This window comes from Equus caballus, chromosome 3, assembly GCF_041296265.1.
Source record: "Equus caballus isolate H_3958 breed thoroughbred chromosome 3, TB-T2T, whole genome shotgun sequence".
Lineage (NCBI taxonomy): Eukaryota > Metazoa > Chordata > Mammalia > Perissodactyla > Equidae > Equus > Equus caballus.
The window spans coordinates 105,934,771-105,952,663 of record NC_091686.1 but is presented as its reverse complement, the minus strand read 5'-3'; the positions used below and the strand labels follow the sequence as shown (position 1 = coordinate 105,952,663).

General features: G+C 50.0%; 2 protein-coding genes and 1 long non-coding RNA gene across 8 annotated transcripts in view; 1 reads left to right on the top strand and 2 right to left on the bottom strand.

Moving 5' to 3' along the window:
- Positions 1–413: 413 nt before the first annotated feature.
- LOC138923500 (uncharacterized) lies at positions 414–3,327 on the bottom strand. Its single transcript, XR_011437169.1, has 3 exons — positions 3,220–3,327; positions 2,633–2,657; positions 414–2,081 (listed from the first exon to the last, which is right to left on the bottom strand). It is a non-coding gene; the product is annotated as an uncharacterized lncRNA (long non-coding RNA).
- On the top strand, positions 1,662–7,157 carry SOD3 (superoxide dismutase 3). Its single transcript, XM_005615084.4, has 2 exons — positions 1,662–1,972; positions 5,579–7,157. The coding sequence occupies exons 1-2, from the start codon at positions 1,818–1,820 to the stop codon at positions 6,312–6,314; spliced, it is 891 nt and encodes a 296-aa protein (XP_005615141.3). The 5' UTR covers positions 1,662–1,817; the 3' UTR covers positions 6,315–7,157.
- A 2,944-nt stretch (positions 7,158–10,101) lies between these two features.
- Positions 10,102–17,893, bottom strand: part of CCDC149 (coiled-coil domain containing 149) — a 100,338-nt gene continuing 92,546 nt past the window's right edge. For all 6 annotated transcript variants that reach the window (XM_023638284.2, XM_070262533.1, XM_023638282.2 and 3 more), the window contains one exon: positions 10,102–15,080. In XM_023638284.2, coding sequence (XP_023494052.1) covers positions 14,650–15,080 — 431 coding nt within the window. In that variant the 3' untranslated portion in view covers positions 10,102–14,649. The remainder of the gene's footprint in view (positions 15,081–17,893) is intronic.

Sequence of the window (17,893 nt, the reverse complement as noted above, 5' to 3'; positions counted from 1 at the left end):
AAATTTCTCCTGGAATATCATAAAAATGAAAGTGAATGTGTACTTTAACACCAATCCTAGAATACCATAATGGAGGACATCTTTCTTGGACCTTAAAAGAAGTAAAATTAGGCTAAGTGAAGAAAGTGTCACATGATACAACAGTTAATGAACTCATATAAGTTATTATTTCAAGAACTGAATGGGGGCTGGCCCCGTGGCCGAGTGGTTAAGTTCGCGCGCTCTGCTGCAGGCGGCCCAGTGTTTCATTGGTTCAAATCCTGGGCGCGGACATGGCACTGCTCATCAAACCACGCTGAGGCAGCGTCCCACTTGCCACAACTAGAAGGACCCACAACGAAGAATATACAACTACGTACTGGGGGGCTTTGGGGAGAAAATGGAAAAAAAAATCAAAAAAGAAAAAAAAGAACTGAATGAAAACATGGATTATTTTTAATTGGATGAGAGATTCACAACGAGAAACCAGAATTGCTGGATGGGGCCAGGGTGGTGAGTGGCATCTGGAACTCTGGAAAGTCATCCGTCAAGGACAACCATGCCCAACACCAGCATACAGAGTGGCCAGGATTGAGTCAATGATGCTTGAGTTCTCAGTGAGCCAGAAGGATGGATGGCTGGGCAGAGGGGCTGGAGCCTCTGAGTTCCCAGAAGTCTCCATCTTACCTTCCAGAATGGCTGCCCCTGGACAAAGATCTTTCGTTTGAGTTCTTCCCACCAAGCAGTGGTTCCCAAACCTGGCTGCCCCCTAGAATGACCAGCTTTTTATAAAGACGATTCTAGGAAGCCCTGCTGGCAATTGAGTCGCTTGGCCTGGAACGGGGCCCAGAAGTCTAGATTTTGAACAAGCTTTCTTGCCGCCAGGACAGGAAAGTGTTTGGGATCTCAAGGGACCCTGTCCATCCCTCCCCAGCTGCTCTCTCCACTCTGCACTGGGTGAATCTGTTAACACTGCTGCTCCCTCCCCAGAATGTGGTCCCCCCAAAGGGCAGGGACTCAGGCGGCTTTGGGTACCAGGGACACAGCACAGTGCCTGGCGTGGAATGAGAAGGCACTAAACATTTGTGGAAGGAAGGCTGGACAGACAGGCAGGCAAGCTGCCTTTTCCCATGTGGGCTTTTCTGGGAAAGAAAAGCTTCTATTTCTGGAAGGAGCTGCTGTGACTGAGACAAGATCATTGCAGCAAAGGAAGAAAGGCCAGTGGGGGAGGGAAAGGCTCATGATCCCCCAGACCACATTTTCTTTTAAAAGACTCCTCCATAACTTTAATAACAAAGTCACAACAACGGGACTGAAGTGTGACTATTTGCCCGGGTTAGCATCATATCCCCATTTTACAGATGATGAAAGGGAGGTCCAGGGAGCTGGTCTGCGAACACAGCATTATGAAATGACCCAGCTGAGACTCTGCAGCCAGAGTGTGTAACCGCCACCCGACCTGCCCCTCACCTCTCACAGGTGTGGCAGCCCAGTTCTGGAGAAAACATCCTGCCTATTTGAGAAGTACCCATTTCTATCTTAGAAGCATCCAGCAAAAATAAGTCAATAGCTGAGGAAATCAGGGGAGAGCAAAAGGCCCCTCAAGAAAGAGAGCATTGTACACCTCTCCAAACAGGCTATTTCCTGTCTAATTTTTATTCCCCTGCTGTGTGCTGAAGGTCACTGGTTACGTCTGCACAAACCAGCGAAGTCACGATAAAGGAACACTTGGCCAGGAAAATGGACCAGAGTGGAGAGGAGGAGGGGACAGAGGAGGAGGAGGTGAGCCAATTCAACAAGGGACGGTCCGGCCTGCTTTCCCTCCCTAAACCGGCCCAATGACCTTCCTCGCTCACAGTGACCACTCCTCTGGGCTGGCTTCCTGCAGGCCCACAAACAGCCCAGTCTCAGGAGCCAGCCTGCGTTCCTGCCTCCAGCTTGGGCGCTGCTCGCACTTCCCAGGAAGGAAAGCTCTCTTGAAAGGGCTGGAAAGGTGGGTGCCACGTTGAGGATCCTTTCATTCTTCTCAGAGTGTGCTTATTAAGAGTTTGCAGCCGGGGTGGGGCATCAGGCCTCTTTCTGAAAAAGTACTTGATCATCATCTGGAGAGAGAAACATACTTAATGACAGAGCCTGGCTGCTCCCAAGGGGATGACTGGTGCGGTGGGGAGAGGGATGAGGGAGGCGACAGGATGGGGAGAAAGTAATTATTCTCCTTCGGATCTGCAAAGGCCAGTCCAAGAGGGCTTTAGAAAAGACAATCTGGAGTGAGGCAGGCTGCCTTTCTGGATGTTGCATGGCTTGGGTGTCAGGAGTGACTAAAGAAAAGCCACCTGCTTAAGGGGGGGCCTGGTGGCTCAGGCTCACAGCCAGCACTCCTCCCACAAATTAGGACACACCAAAGGTGTCAGGAGGGCTGTGGTCTTCCCAGATCCAGACCCAGGAAGGAGGCACGGGCTCAGAGGCTTCCTCTGTCCCCTTTCTCTGCTCATCTTTTTTCCCCACACAGACAAGCACAAAGTAGGCCCTCAAAACACCACTTGGTCATTCACAGCTCAAACTGAGGGGGAGACTGCAAGAAGGATGAGTTGCACGCAGGCTGTCCTCCGCGGCCAGAAGTCAAAGGTTTAAAGAACAAGGAGTCAGGGCTTACCTGGTGTTGACAAAGAATTTTCTTTCTGTTAAGAGAAAAACATCTCCTTAAAATGTTACTTATTACCCAAGCATTCTTGAAAAAGAAAGCTTTCTCGACACGCCCCAAAAAATCTGTTTTTGCTCTGTGTTTAAGGAAAATCTTTCCCATCACGCAGAGCCCTCCTGAGGGGCAGGACTGCTTCCGAGGGGGCAGGTCCCTGGTGATGGAGAGCTTGAGACCAAGGCCTGGCAAGGATGGCCCCCGACTCCTGCACCCACTCCCTGGGGGGTTAGCATAGTTAACCCCACACCAGGCCATGTCAGAGGTGGTCTCCTTGGCATCACTTTCTGGGCTTCTCTTCCTACCTTTCTGCCACGCCTACTTGGAGGTTTTCCTGGGCACCCCCTCCTCCCACGGCTTCAACAGCATCTCTCAGCTGATGGGCCTATTTTTGCAGCTTCTCTCTCATTGCTAAGAGCTGCTGTTTACTTTCTCCATATCTGGCTCTGTGCTAAGCGCCTTGGATGAGAGCTGTTCAGTGTGGTGTCTAAACCTCGGGCTTGGAGCAGACCACACACTTTCAAATCTTTCCCTCAGCTACTCACCGAATGCATAACCTTGGACAAGATGCTTGCGTCTCTGTGCCTCAGTTTCCCACACTTCAGAATGGAGGAAACAATAACACGGACTCCACGGGGTTCTCGTGAGGCTCACACAAATTAAGACATCCCACGTGCTTTTAACAGTGCCTGGCACGTGTGTCAAGGTGTTAGCAATTCTAATTGCGTCTTTTAAGCCTCACAGCACCTCCAAGGTAAATATTATTATCCCTGTTTGCAGAGAGGAAAACTGAGGCTGAGAGAGGAGGTGGAGCCTGACGAGAGTTTGCAGTCCAGCATTTTCTCTGCTACCCTGCAATAAAGATAATAGTAACAGCTAACCGTTAGAGAGTAACTGTCAGAGTCAGGCTTCAGATCCAGGTGGCAAATTTCAGAATCCACTCTTTTAATCACCATACTAGACTGCCTTTCTGTAATGGTTATGGAAAGAATAAATATTCAACCCCAGAGTTTACTGCTAAAATGGCACCTAGGTTGGGGTTGGAGAATGTCTTTGAAAGTGCAGTTGACTCAAACCAGTTCTTTGGAGGCAGCACTGATCCCCACGGGCAGACTTAAAAATGCGCAAATAGCCTGGCACATAATACTCATTTAATCCTCACCGTGATCTCGGTGGTATTACCGGCCTTATTTTACAGGTAGCTGCGAGAGAGTCAGCAACTCCCCCATGATGTTGCAGTTAGTATATGTTGGAATTAAAATTTGAATCTGTGTCTGACTCGAAAATCCCTGGCTGGGTCCCAGAATCTTGATGGAGCTTAAAAAAAAAAACAAAGCAAAACAAAAACAATTCATGCTCACTGACTCAGAATCTCTTGGGGTGGGGCCTGGGCATCTGATTTTTAAGAACCAGAATCTGACGTGTAGCCAACCCTGAGCACCCTTCGCAGCTACAATGCCTCTTCCAAGTGCCGGGCCAGCATTTCCAGCCGCCGGCCGAACATCCCACCTGGGCGCTCAGCAGCATCTCACCCTCTCTCCCTTCTTCTCGGGGTCTGGAACCGCCATCCATCCACCCGCCTCCCCTGCTGGGAACTGGGTCATCCTCAACTGCTCCCTCTCCTTCCCCGTGGCTAGTGCTACCCAAGACATCGCCAGAGCCCATGCCCTCTTCTGTCTTTGCCGCCTCCACTTTGGTAAAATCTTCTCATTTCTGGTCTGGGTTACGGCAGCCGCCTCCTAACTCATCTCCCTGTCTCGAGTTCTCCTCCACGTCTCCATCTCTCTCCAGGTTATTCCCATTCCTTGTCCCTTGTCCTCTCCAACCCTGAAGTCCAGCCCACATCCTTTCTCATGCCAGACTTAACGAACTAAAAACTATCTCACCACCTACTTTTCTGCTTAAAAACTTCCACCAGCACGAGCCCCCCCGGGGGGGCTAATATCCACATTTCTTAGCATAGCAAACCCAGCCCCCAGTCCCTGGCTCAAAGTTCCCATGTTCCAGCCACATGGAATTTCCCCACATCCCCCAAACGAACTGTTCTTTCACAGCCTGTGAACATGTCACGTTGTGCTTCCCGACTGAAGTGGGCTTCTGACCTGGCTTGGCTGAAAAACTCCTACTTGTCCAGTGGGACCCAGCTCAAAAGTCACCTCCCCTGGGAAGCCTTCCTGGAGTCTCCCAGGGAGATGGCACTGCTTCCTCTGTCCTTCCCCAGCACAAGGCTGCATTTTCAATCACAGGGTGGCATTGGAATTTGATGACAAGCCTGTCCCTGAGTGAACTCCTCATTCAGCAATCACATATTAAATGTCTCCTCCTGCCAGGTGTGGGCCCAGGTGCTGGGGATACTGACGAATAAAACTGAGTTTCCGTCTTCAAGTCTACTGAGCGTGGCAGAGAAGAGGGGACAGGGCATTTCAGAGAGAGGGCAGAGCACGTGCAAAGAACAAGAAGGCAGGGGCAGCAAGTCATACATATGTAGGTGAGGGAAGATGCTTAAAGAGAGTGGCAGGAGACGAGGCAGGGAGATGAGTGAGGAAAGCTTGGGAGGGCTATGAGATCCCCCTCTCGTGCGCCGTGAGACATCCCCCCACTTGCCCCGAGATTCCCTCCACGCGATGGAGATAGGACTTGAGAGGACCATGATGAGATTTGTGGCTCAGAAAGATCCTGTGAGTTTCTGGAGGTTGTGTCTCAACCACCTTTACAACCACAGCATGTAACAGTTCCTGGAACACAGTAGGCCCTGGGGAAACGTGGCTCAAAAGAACAAACGCACGCTGGCCAAGGAATGCCCCTTGTGGGGAGGGGTTGGATCTGACGCGCTGGGGTCCCTGAGATTCGATGTTTCCAGTGACTAAGCCTCGCTCCGCCCCCAACCCCCGGGGGTGCCCGCAGGTGCCTGACTCCCGCCATGTTGGCGCTGCTGTGTGCCTTCCTGCTCCTGGCGGCCGGCGCCTCGGACCCTCGGGCGGAGCCCAGCTCTAATACGACGGAGCAGATCCGCGACATGCACGCCAAAGTGACGGAGATCTGGCAGGAGCTGCTGCAGCGGCGGCAGGGGGGCAGCGGCCGGGATGCTGCGCTCCACGCTGCCTGCCACGTGCAGCCGTCGGCCACGCTGGACGCCGCGCAGCCCCGAGTGACCGGCCTCGTGGTCTTCCGGCAGCTCGTGCCCGGCGCCAAGCTGGAGGCCTTCTTTGACCTGGAGGGCTTCCCGGCCGAGGCCAACGGCTCCAGCCGCGCCATCCACGTGCACCAGTTCGGGGACCTGAGCCAGGGCTGCGACTCCACCGGGGCGCACTACAACCCGCTGGCCGTGCCGCACCCGCTGCACCCGGGCGACTTCGGCAACTTCGCCGTGCGCGACGGCCACCTCTGGAAGTACCGCGGCAACCTCGCCGCCTCGCTCAGCGGCCCGCACTCGATCGTGGGCCGCGCCGTGGTGGTCCACGCGGGCGAGGACGACCTGGGCCGCGGCGGCAACCAGGCCAGCGTGGAGAACGGCAACGCGGGCCGCCGGCTCGCTTGCTGCGTGGTGGGCGTGTGCGGGCCCGCGCCCTGGGCGCGCCAGGCGCAGCAGCACGCCGAGCGCAAGAAGCGGAGGCGCGAGAGCGACTGCAAGGCCGCTTGAGCGCGTCCCCCGCCCCCCGGCGGGCGCCCGAGACCCCCTCCACTCTCTGACACCCCCCCCCATGAGCCTTGAGACCCCTCTGTGCGTCCCGAGACCCTCTCCACGCCCCGACACCGATCCATGCGCCTCAGACCCCCTCCACGCCCTGACACCCATCCATGCACCTCAAACCCTCTCCACCCCCTGACAGCCCTCCGTGCGCTTCAGCCCTCCTTGCACCACAGACTCCCTCCATACCCTCACACCCCTCCATGTGTCCTGAGGCCCCATCCATGCTCCCCGAGACTCTCCCCACTTGAGTGTCTCCCTCTGCTCCTAGGCACACCTTCCAACCTGAGGTCCCCCCTCTGCCATGGCTGAGGGCTCCCTGAAAATCCCTCCATCATGAGATCTCCAACCATGTATGCTCCACCCCTCTCTATCCTGAGGGCAGCCTCTGCCTTCTTAGCCCTCCACCCCGAGTTCTGAGGACCCCCAGAGATACTGAAATGCCCCCATCTACCCTGAGGGCTTCCCAGACTCCCCGAGATCCTTTTCCATCCTGACAGCCCCACTCCCACCCCATGAGCCCTGAGATCCCTCTATGCCCTAAGGACCCAACTCCCCCGACCCCTTAGGCTCCTCCTAGGTTCTGAGACCCCTCCTGAGGTTGCCTTGCATCCCCCCTCAGTCCCCAACCATCACCTCCACACTCCACCATCATGTGCAGCCTGCAGTTGGGCGCCCCTGCCTGGCATCTTCAGCGGTTTCCCGGCCACTGTCGCCCTGCAGAGAGCTGTTCCTTTGGGGGCTGTATGACAATCTTCATGTTGCTCATTAAAAACTCAGCAATTCAGTACTGCATCAGAGCCTTGGTTAGTTTTTTGTTTGTCTGAGCTTCTCTCCCTGCCTCAGCTATTTTTTGGAAATGGCAAAGATATTTCCCAAATCCCGGCAGGACTTCTCTCCCGACTCTGCTGGCCACAATGTTCAGTCACTGGCTGTGGTGCCCTTGGGTGTGGCTCCTCAAATGGAGGGCACCAGGGTCACTCAAGGAAGTGAGAAAAACAAAAACACAGCCTCCTGGGCTGCATCCCAGAGCTGGGATGTGGGGGGAGTCTGTTTGCAACAAGTTTCCCTGGTGACTCCGGTGCTGGAACCACGGGCCTGGCCTGAGGTGAGCACCCACTCACTCGGCCCTGTGGCTGCTCACATCTGCCCCTGTGTGCAGCCTGAGGTCCATTTCCCAGAGGGCACAGACAGGGCCAGAGAAGCAATGTCACTGGGCGCATTGCAGGGAGGTCAGTGTTGGTATCTGAAGTTGTCAGCCTTCTCCACAAGCAGGATGATGCTGTTCTTGACCTCTTGACACAAAGGCAGCTGGAAGCAGTGGTGTCCCAAGGCAGGCTGATTTTGATTAAGGCTTGTGGAGGGCTCAGCCTCTCCGTCTGAAAATGGTATCTAGACACAGACTAGATCAGTCTTGCGTATTCACCTTCAGTGACTGAATGACAGTACTCATGACAACTTTCTACCCTCCTAGGGTAGACCCGCTTCCCAGCTGCGGCTTTTCCACTCTGGTTACTCAGAGGTGCCCTCCATTTCTCCCAGACTCTGATGGCAGTGAGTCTAATGGAAGCTTAATCAGAAGCCCATCCCCGGTGGTTATTTTACCTCTTAGTAGGACTAACTCATTATTTAAAATCTTTCCTTGAACCCAAGTGACAGCTGGAGAGGAAGGCCTTTGCCTGGTGACTTTGCTCCACCAACTGGTTCTCTGGTTTGAAATATTAACTTGAACTGTACAGGTCAGCACTGAAAGGGAATTAGCAAACTGAGTTGTCAAATATCCTGATCTCAAATACATGTGTCTGCCTGGCCCCACAATTAAAACTTGTGAAAACGAGGCAGCAGTTACATAGGAACACACGACAGAGAGGAATAAAATGCCAAACACCCCATCTCCAACTCTGCTGCCTGAATTATCGGTTAATTCTGGATCATCAAGGCAGGTTTGGACTTATTTTTCAGAAGGAGGCTGGTGCTTCTCATCACCGACCTTCCCTCTTAGTCCCTCCAGGCTGCTATCATCGAAGATCGCAGACTGGGGAGCTGAGAAACAACAGAGATTTATTTCCCACAGTTCTGGAGCCTGGAAGTACAAGATCATGGCACCAGCGTGGTCGGGTGAGAACCCTCTTTGGGGTTCATAGCTGGTGCCTTTTTGCTGCATCCTCACATGATTTCCATCATGTGGGGCTGGGCATCTCTCTGGAACCTCTTTTCTAAGGCACTAATCTCATCCGTGAGGGCTCCCCTCTCATGACTTTGGGACCTTCCAAAGTCTAACCTCCTCATACCATCATCTTTGGGGGTTAGGATTTCAACATATGAATTTTGGGGGGACACAAACATTCAGACCACAGCACCTTCTTTTCTTAGTTCCTCTCTTCGCTACCCTCCATCCCCCAGACTGAAGAGCTACCCACGCCCACCCTCTCCATTTCTCTTCTGTCCATTAGTGGGAATGGGATCGATAAACTATCCTATGGGGCTCCAGAGCCAAGAAACAAAGAGGAAACAATAGAAAGACAAATTATGGCTCACTGTCAGGGCAAAAGAATGCATATAGCACGGCGGGTGACAGCTCAGGCTCAGGTGGAAAGACCTGTTTGGAACCACAGCTCTACCACACTTACAAGCTGTGTGACCAGAGCAAGTCACTTCACCTCTCTGGGCCTGGGTTTTCTCATCTATAAAATAAGACTTTCAGATTGGATTGTTGTGAGGATTAAATCAAGTGTTATTCATGAGTGGTATACAGCATAGCATGAGGATCTAAGGATCTAATAAATGTCTAACTAATCACAATGGCTAAAGTGGGAAAAATAGCTACCTACTAACGGACTGGCCTACCTTGTAAGGTAGAGTCATGCAACTAGAAGGATTTGAGTTACAAAGAGGTTGCTACCTCTCAGGTTTGTAAGGATTTCTGTGCCCATTAAGCGGCTGGCTGAGATGATCTCTGTGATCCCAGATGCCGGGGGGAGGAGCCCTAAGAGCAAGGAAAGATGGTGGGCCTCAAAGGCAGGCATCTGGTCCTTGGCTCAGAACCTGATGTGTGGACCAAACCCGCCCACCGGACCTCACTTGGCCTCCGAGGCTATTTTCACTCCTCTCATCTTACAGATCTATTTTGCTAATCTCCTTATATTTGCTGTTTTGACTTCCCAGCCAGCTTGCTAATCAGTTTGCCTATTTGACTCACACGGTTTGCATTTGTCACCGAGACTTAAACACACACTTGTTTTGATTTCTTTTTGTAAAATTAGAAGCGTTTGATGTAATGACTCTACCTAGACACAGCTGGTAAAGTGAGAAGAATGCTCAAGTTTGCACAGTTTAAACACAATGTAGACAATAATTAGAAATGCTATCTTTAGATGTTTAGGATAAGCTTTTTCTCAGAATGGCAGGGAATTTTTTTCTGAGTGGGGCTTTTCAGTGCATGTATATACAGAAATACTAAAAACGTAAGAAAATAGAGCAAATCAGTGAGTGCTTTGGTCAACTTGAAAGACTGCAGGAAATAAACCGACTGATTTTAGATCTGGTGTTTTTGACTGAATGCATAAAAGCTTTACAGTCTCCATAATTTTCATGACTACCACATGATCTAATAGTTTTAGGTGACAGATTGCAACTGATAAGTTGCTTCAATATGCTAGAAGCAATGCTCAGCCTGTGCTCGGCCTGCGGCGAGGGTGGACAGGGAGAATGATGCAAATAATAAAGATAATTAATCATCTACAGCCAGAAAATTACCACATTTTTATTTCAGGTAACAAAAAGATATAGTTATGATATGCAGTGATCATAGAATCCGATAAAGCAAGATCTACAAATGAACAGAAGTTACTTCTTTCTTTAAACTACAAAATCGCAGCTGGTTTGCTGGGTTTTTTTAAGCCAATTGTTTTCAATTTAATAGGCTATCACTGGCCTCAGCTAAGATCCCAAAATATATTCCAGGGCTCACATAGATTCCAGAAAGTCAAACTTGTCAGTATGATGCAAACTTTCCTTAAGCATCCAAAAATGGTTCTCATTTAGTAAAGAGGTGGTATGAAATGTAAGGCAACACATCTTATCTATCATTTTAAATTGCCTTCATGCTGTATCAACTTGTTTTGTTTTGTTTTCGTGAGCAATCATAATATCAAGAGACAGGTCCTTCTTGTTTTTTCTGCTTCTCATTTCTAATTAGATTCACCGCTAAGCTCTCTAATCTTCAAATTTTTCTCTGTTCAGAAAGACATCTGGAAAAAGGGAATATGTTAAAGTAGTAAGTTGAGGGGACTCCTCTGGCTTTTTGATATCCCTAACTGAGTCACGTGAAGGTACCCTCAGTATTACTAAGGAGAAAGATTGTTCCAAGTGGAGGCTTCCAGAATGAAAGCAGACGGCAGAGGGAGAAGGTGCTGAAATGAAGAACTTTTTCAAAGAGAAGTAGGGGACCAAGCCATCCACAGGCTGCAGGAAAATGACAGAGCCAGGAGACAGCCCCACTTTTTGGAGAAGCAGAAAACCAAGAGGGCCAAAGCCATGCTGCAATGTCAAAGAGACAGGAAGGTGACCCCACTGAGCAAGGAGCTGGTCTTCGAAATTTCTTAAAGAAGAGATTGAACCTTTCACGTCCCATGGTGAATTGGGATGCAAATGCTCCAGTAGGAATAACACACCCCAAAATTCACTCCAACTGTGAATGACTCACGCCAGAACGCTTTTTCGGAACTTCACATCTTGATAGGTGTGTCTGAGAGTGAGGGCACGGAAGAGGAACAGAGATGGAAAACAAATTTTGCTTCCTTAAGATTGCCCACTGGAAGGAGTTCCAGCGGGAATTGAGCTGACTGCCAGCAGAGCCTCCTAGCTCCAGAGGCTTCCGGGCCGGGCGAAGAAAGGAGGAGGGGAGAGGAAGGCGGGCAGAGGAGGCATGGAAAGAGGAGGAGTTAAGGATGAGAAATACCTGGTTTACAAAAACCAATCCATTTCCCCCGGCCTTAATTAAAAGAACGACAAACACTCAGATGTAAAAATCCACACCTAAAGGCTCTCAGGTACAGAGCAATCACAAGAAATGCAGTGAGTGCAAACAAGCTTTCATTAGGAGACCTGTCAGCTCTGTTTCATTTATCCAGACTGTTCTCCATTCTGCTGGCAGCCGAGCTGGAAAAATAATGGAAGGACAGACACAGTTGAAGAGGTAAACAAAGGTGGGAACATTCCAGTGACAAAATAGAACAGGTGATAAAGAAGCCAGGGAAGGGGAGACATGAGATGGCATTTTTCTTAACAAACAACCACCTCCGCCCCTCCCCCCAACTCTAAACTCACCAGTAATGTACTATTGGCTTTTTAAGGGAAAAATAAACAAAACCAAAAAGACAATGCTGTTGGTGGCCTACTCAAATCTCTTCCCAACTCTCCTACACTTCTCAAGACCTGACTTTGTTTTGGTGTTCATCCTTTTAGAGTCTGCATGTCCAGGGATGGGGCTCCTCCCCAATTCAGAGGGTGATCTTGATGACCCTAAATCCATCACAGTAATTCCATCTCCCCTGCTAGGGATGTTTAGACATAGGCGTGTGACATGTCACATAGACATGTGATAATTCTGGCCAATGAAATATGACGAGAACTGGGTTTCTTGCTCTTAAAACACACACACACACGTACATGCACATACATACACATGGAGAAACTTCCTTCTGCCTTTGGACAGATGTGAGAACACGTGATGCCTGGAGCTGTTGCAGCTATCTTGTTAGCATGAGGGAGGAGCTGATACCAAGGTAGGCAGAGCAGAAAGACAGAAACTCAGATCCTTAATAACTTTCTTGAATGAACCAGTCCTGGAATGCCCTACTTCTCAAGTTAATGTTATGCAATAGAATTCATTTCCCTATTGTTTAAGTTTCTGAAAGTGTGAATTGGAGCTGAGTATGCTGACTGATGCAGGGTCATCTGGTGGAGGAGGGGAGAGAATGCTGCACTTGACAATGACTCTTAAAAAGACAACCCCAAGTAATTGATGAAACTCTCTTTAATATCTGTGGAACAGAAGAACCACGTTGGGCCGGGACAGCAGAGGTGGGACAGTGGCACACGTGTGTATGGGGCATTGTCAAGATTACACATGTGACAGGATCAACTCACTGCCTCCAATCCCATCGAATAACACAGAACCCTCCCAGGCTGACTGCACACGGAGTTTAGGTATCGCTCCCTATGACCTCCCCGCCCCGAACCCCAGACTCTGGGACTCATGGCAGCTTTCTTGCCCACGATGGGATGTGTCGGAGTTTATTATAAGCCCTGCTTTCCAGAAGGTGATGAATGAGCCCTAAAGATGTGCACCTGGCCGACTGCGTGTCAAAACCAGAGCTTCTGCGGGGAGAGATTTTTCTTTTTCTTATGATTGTATTAAATCTGGCTGTATTTTCCTATGCAGGAGTGCTGAACATTTGCAGACAGTTAAGGCCTAGTGTGGCAGGCAAATTATTTCTGTGGCTGCTGGCCTGTGCAAGCTTTGCAGCTGCAGAAGCAACCTCCCTAAAGGGGAAGTCGAGGGGGCGGGTGTGGGGAGAAGGGAGAGGCTGGAGCGCAGAGGGGTGAATGGGGCACTGGAGCCTGGAGGGCAGCGGTGGATGATGTGTTCAGCTCACCAGGGGCGACGGTGCCCTGACTCGGGCTTGCCTCCATCCTACTGCAGGGGTGACCTCAGGCGAGTGGGAGGAAAGCAGCCGGAGGTCCACCCAGTGTGCATCTGGCAAAGGACTGGACCTTCTTGTCTGCACTTTGCCCTCCTTCAGGGTGAGACCGCACAAAAATCTGACAGAGCTTCCACTCCGCTAGCAGAGTGATGCCAGGAGACGAAATGTGGCAGCAAAGCATCAGAGTGGGCTGGCCACCCATGTGCAGGTTTCACGCCGGGGATCACAAGCCTGGGTATAAACATTCGATTTTTAGGATGAATTTTCAACCTCTCCCACCTCAGGAGCTTCTGTTTCTCCTGCAGGAGAGTCTCTCAAAGAAGGGATTCTGGTTCTCAGGGTGCTTTGAGCTTTGGGATCTGGTATCAGGCCCTCCTGGGGAAATGAACTGAGCTCAGCTCAAAGAAAGGTCTAGCATTGGGTGAGCCTTCAGTTTCCTGCAGCACGAGATGCTGCCTAGGAAAGCAATTGTTATCGCCAAGGAAAGAACCAGGTAAGGTTGCCCACTCCCCCTTTTCCCACCCTTGGCGCTTGTACTTGGTTCCATAGTCCCCTTTCCAGGCTGCAATGAAGTTATTTTGTTTCCCTCTCTCGTTCCACTGTAGGGCCATGAGCTCTGTGTCGTGTCTTTAAAATCCCAGTACCTGGAGGCACAGAGGAGGCAGCCTCAACATTCTGTTGGAGGTGTGAAAGGTGGTACAGGAAGCTGGATTGGCCCTAAGAAGCTCTATCTTGCCCAAACCCCACATGGTCATAAAGTCCTACATGCACCACAGGTGGAAGAGGGAGCACCAGCATACCCAGGTTCTAGCACTCATCTCATCTCAGAAACGAAAATTCCAAACAGGATTGGAGTCCCCTTCCTTCTATCACTTCAGGTCAATTATCTTCCAGAATTACAGGCTAGAAAACTTGGCTCTAGCAGTCAGCAAACAGGTCTCAACAGGGGCTGTGGATTTCAAACTGGAAGTCCAATCTTCTGAGACTGCTCAACCTCCTTTCCACCTGCCAGGTGGTGCCATGACAGACAGTGCCGCTGGCAAGATGCCAACACCACCCACCCTGGGAGGTCCTACGGCCCCCAACATGATGAAGTGGAGCCAAGGGTCCTCTGGACCCATTATGCTCAATTATACCTTTCTCTCCGGCCACCTAACCATTACAAAGATGGAGACTTGATTAAAACCCCCATCCATTTCAAGCTTTTCCCATAATTTTGATCGACAACATTAAACGCTAATAGAAAAACATCTTATCTCTAATAAAATAAATGCTGACAGAAAGACGGATGCCAAAACCCAGCCATATGGCGGGCACGATCCTGTGCCTGGCCACGTTCACAGCAGTGCATCTTCGGCAGAAGGAGATGACACTGAGAAGCTTGAGGACCCGCATTTAATAAATCGAACTGTGCTGGCGTCATCAGAATATTCACAGTTTGCAACAAGATCTGTGTCTTTTCTCACTTGCAGACTTGGAGGTGTTTTAGGAGAAAGCCGCTCCAGCGAGCTGCTCTGATGCTTAATTCTTTACCGTCCCTGGTGCCTTCGACGTGGTGTCATGCCCGATCCCTCTCCCCATCATGTTTTCACCACACTCCCTGTGCCTCCACCCTCTGGGGTTTCCTTGCCGTCTTCCAGTGTGGATGCTTTGGCCGCTGGCTGGCTGGACTCAAAGGAGTCCTGGCAGGACTTGAGGCACTCTCCCTTGGAGGCCAGACCCAGTGGGGATGGCCTCATCTCCTCCCTCTGACCCTCCATGGGACTCCCCCTTTTGACCCCTTCTGGTTCTGCAGCTGCCTGCTCCTCTGTCAGTTTCATTATCTCCCTTCCAAGCCTGTTTACTTCCTCCTCAGAAGGTAACTGGGATAATGAAGGATGAAAGTGCTTGCGTTGGTTCCCGTGGCTCGGATTTGCTGGGGAGTTGACAGCGGGCCTCCCAGCATCCTCCAGCGCTGTCAACGCCTCAGCAGTGGCACAACTTTCATCTCGTTCTTGCTTCTGAATCTCCCCTGAAACAGACCAGGACAGCATCAAACCTCTGGCAGGAAGTCAGCCCTCACTTCCCCTCTCCTCCCAACCTCTGGCCCACCATCACAGGGCCTCTGAGATAGAAAAGGCTGCTGAAGGGAACACAGGACTCAAATTACAAAAGAAAGCAGCCACTCTGATGATCGCTGTGCCATTAACGGAAGGACAGGGAGCACTTGCGCCCTGTTTATAATCCATCCTTTCCTGGCGCCTGGTTATCTCCTGCTTCTCTCTCTAATGGTGCCTCCTTGTGCCCATTAAATATTTAGATTGAGGACAAAGGTTTTGTAGGTCCTGTAGCTCAGGGAACACCTGGGGCCCTTTACTAATGAAAAGAGGTACCGGCTGCCTTCAGGGTGGGAAACAGAAGGAGCAGTGAGGGAGGGATTTGGGGACCCCCACCCCCATCCTCCATCAGCACCTCCTTCTTTCATGCAGGCTGCTGATGCGTCCTCAATTTCAAATAAAACATTATATGCAAAACAGTAACTGAATGCTGTCCCTAAACCCCTTCTCTCTAGAACAGAAATTCTTGAGCCACAACTGACGGGGAATGGGAGAGAACACGGGGCCCTGAGAGCCGGCATCTAGCCCCTACTTTCCTACTCACTTGCTCTGTGATCAGGAGCACCTGTCTGCCCTCCTTTTCTCAGATACGAAATGAGGGGCAGGACTCTCTGATGTTCCTTCCAGACCTAACAAGTGATGGTGGTTCTGCACGACTGGGAAGCATGTGGGGAGCGAGCTCTTAGCACTCAGATAGTGCATTCAGTACCAGAATTGGAGGTTCCCAGAAGGCAAGATTTTCTTAGCTCTCAGGCCAGACAGTGATGAAATGTTTGGAAGAGCCTCACTGGGCTGATCTCAGCCTGGGCGGGGGTCTCCAGGAGTGAGGGGCCCAGGGGACACTTCCTGGTACCCGCAGTGGAACCAGAGCAGAACCCCATTGCAATGGGCTCACATCAGATTCGCACAGGTGTGCTTTAGGCTGAAAGCTGGAACTTGGGAGAGCTTTAGGAGGGCTAGGAAGGAAGCTGACCTGTTCTGATCATGCATTTTCCTGCCTAAAACCTTTTGCTGGAGCCTTATTGCTTTTGGGATAAATTTCAATTCCTTTCACTTGGGTCCTTCACAAGGTCCTACCTGATCTGCTCCTGCTTCATCCTGCAGCCTCATTCCCCACGTTTCCCTCACATACACATGTCCTTCTGTCCATTCGATGCTATCTTTCAGTCTCTGCATGCTCAGTGGGGTTTCTCCCCTCTCTAAGGTGAATCATACCAACCAACGCTTAATAGGTGCTTTTCTGTGCTAGGCTTGGTGCTCAGCACCTTACGTGTTTATCTTATTCTAAAATGTAAGCAGAGTCCTCACCTGACTTGTTCACAGTGCTTGCACATTCTAAGTTTTCAAGAATGTTAAAAAAAAATAGTTCCTCACTTTTCTTTCTTTTTGATGGAAGTATAACATACACAGAAGTGAGCAAATCGTTAAGTCTACAGCTCAATGAATTTTCACAAAGTGAACACACCCAAGTGACCAGAAGCCAGGACAAGAAACCTGTAAAACGCTTCCCAGTCTAGTCTCCCAGCCCTCTTCCTAGTGACTAACAAACAGCAAGCAATAGGATATATTGGAGGATATGTGGAAGCCATTTGGTGTAAACCTAATTCGGCCTGGCGTTGTTTTTCCAAAAGGGCCTGACATGGCCGTTGAGCATGCATTATATATCTGCTTTAAGCATTTGCTGTGTCCCAAAGACAAGAACAAATGGCCTAAAGATAAAGGTGCAACTTCCCCCACATTGGCATTTCCTTAACGATAACCATCTCTCCCTAGGCTAGGAACTGATTGCTGCACTCACCTGTGAGCACCCATGGTCACAAGGTCAGAACAGGTCAGCTTCCTTTCTATCCCTCCTACAGCTCTAGACAACAGACCTGCCACCCTGCTGTGTCCCCCAAGACGGCAGACCTACTACCTCCTGTGTCCATCATCGCTGTGCCAACAGAGCAGTCTCGTGACTATTGTAAAAGGGACGTTTCAATCATGTGAAACATGCTCTTTGAGGGTATATCACCACTCTGTACACCCCACTTCTTCAGTGTCCTTCCTTCCTTGGGGAAGGAAGCTGCCAAGCTAAGCTAGTCCTCAGATCTGGCTCATAACAAACTCACCCCAATTTTCATTTACAGACAGGTTATGGATTATTTTTGTCAACACCAGTCACTTCTTCTGCCAAGGGTGACCAATATCCTACTTCAGAGGCCAAAGATAAGTTTTGCCTAGTCTTTAACCTTCATATACTGGAATCGTACTGTACATGCTGGTTTGCATCTGTACTGGTTTGTGTTTATTCGATTGATCCAGGTTATTGTGTGTAGAACAGGTTCAACTGAATGCACCACCCTTTTCAACAAATATATAAGTATTGAATGAAAACAACCAATTCCCTGACAAGAAATACAAATGGGTGGCAAATATATGAAATGATTCATAACATCACTCATAATTAAAGAAATCTAAATCGCAATGAAATGCATTTTTTCATCTAATGGATTGGCCAAAATTAAAAGGCTTTATAGAGCTCAGTGTCACCGAGGATGTGGCGAAATAGGTACGATTATATATTAGGAAAGAGAATAAAAATTAGCAAGACTCTGATAGGGCATTTGGGTAATATCTATCGCAATCCTAAATGCATTCACCCTTTGACTTAGAAATTCCATTATTAGGAATCTACCTATGGCTATTAGCCCAAATATTTCAAGATGCATTATCTAGATTCTCATTA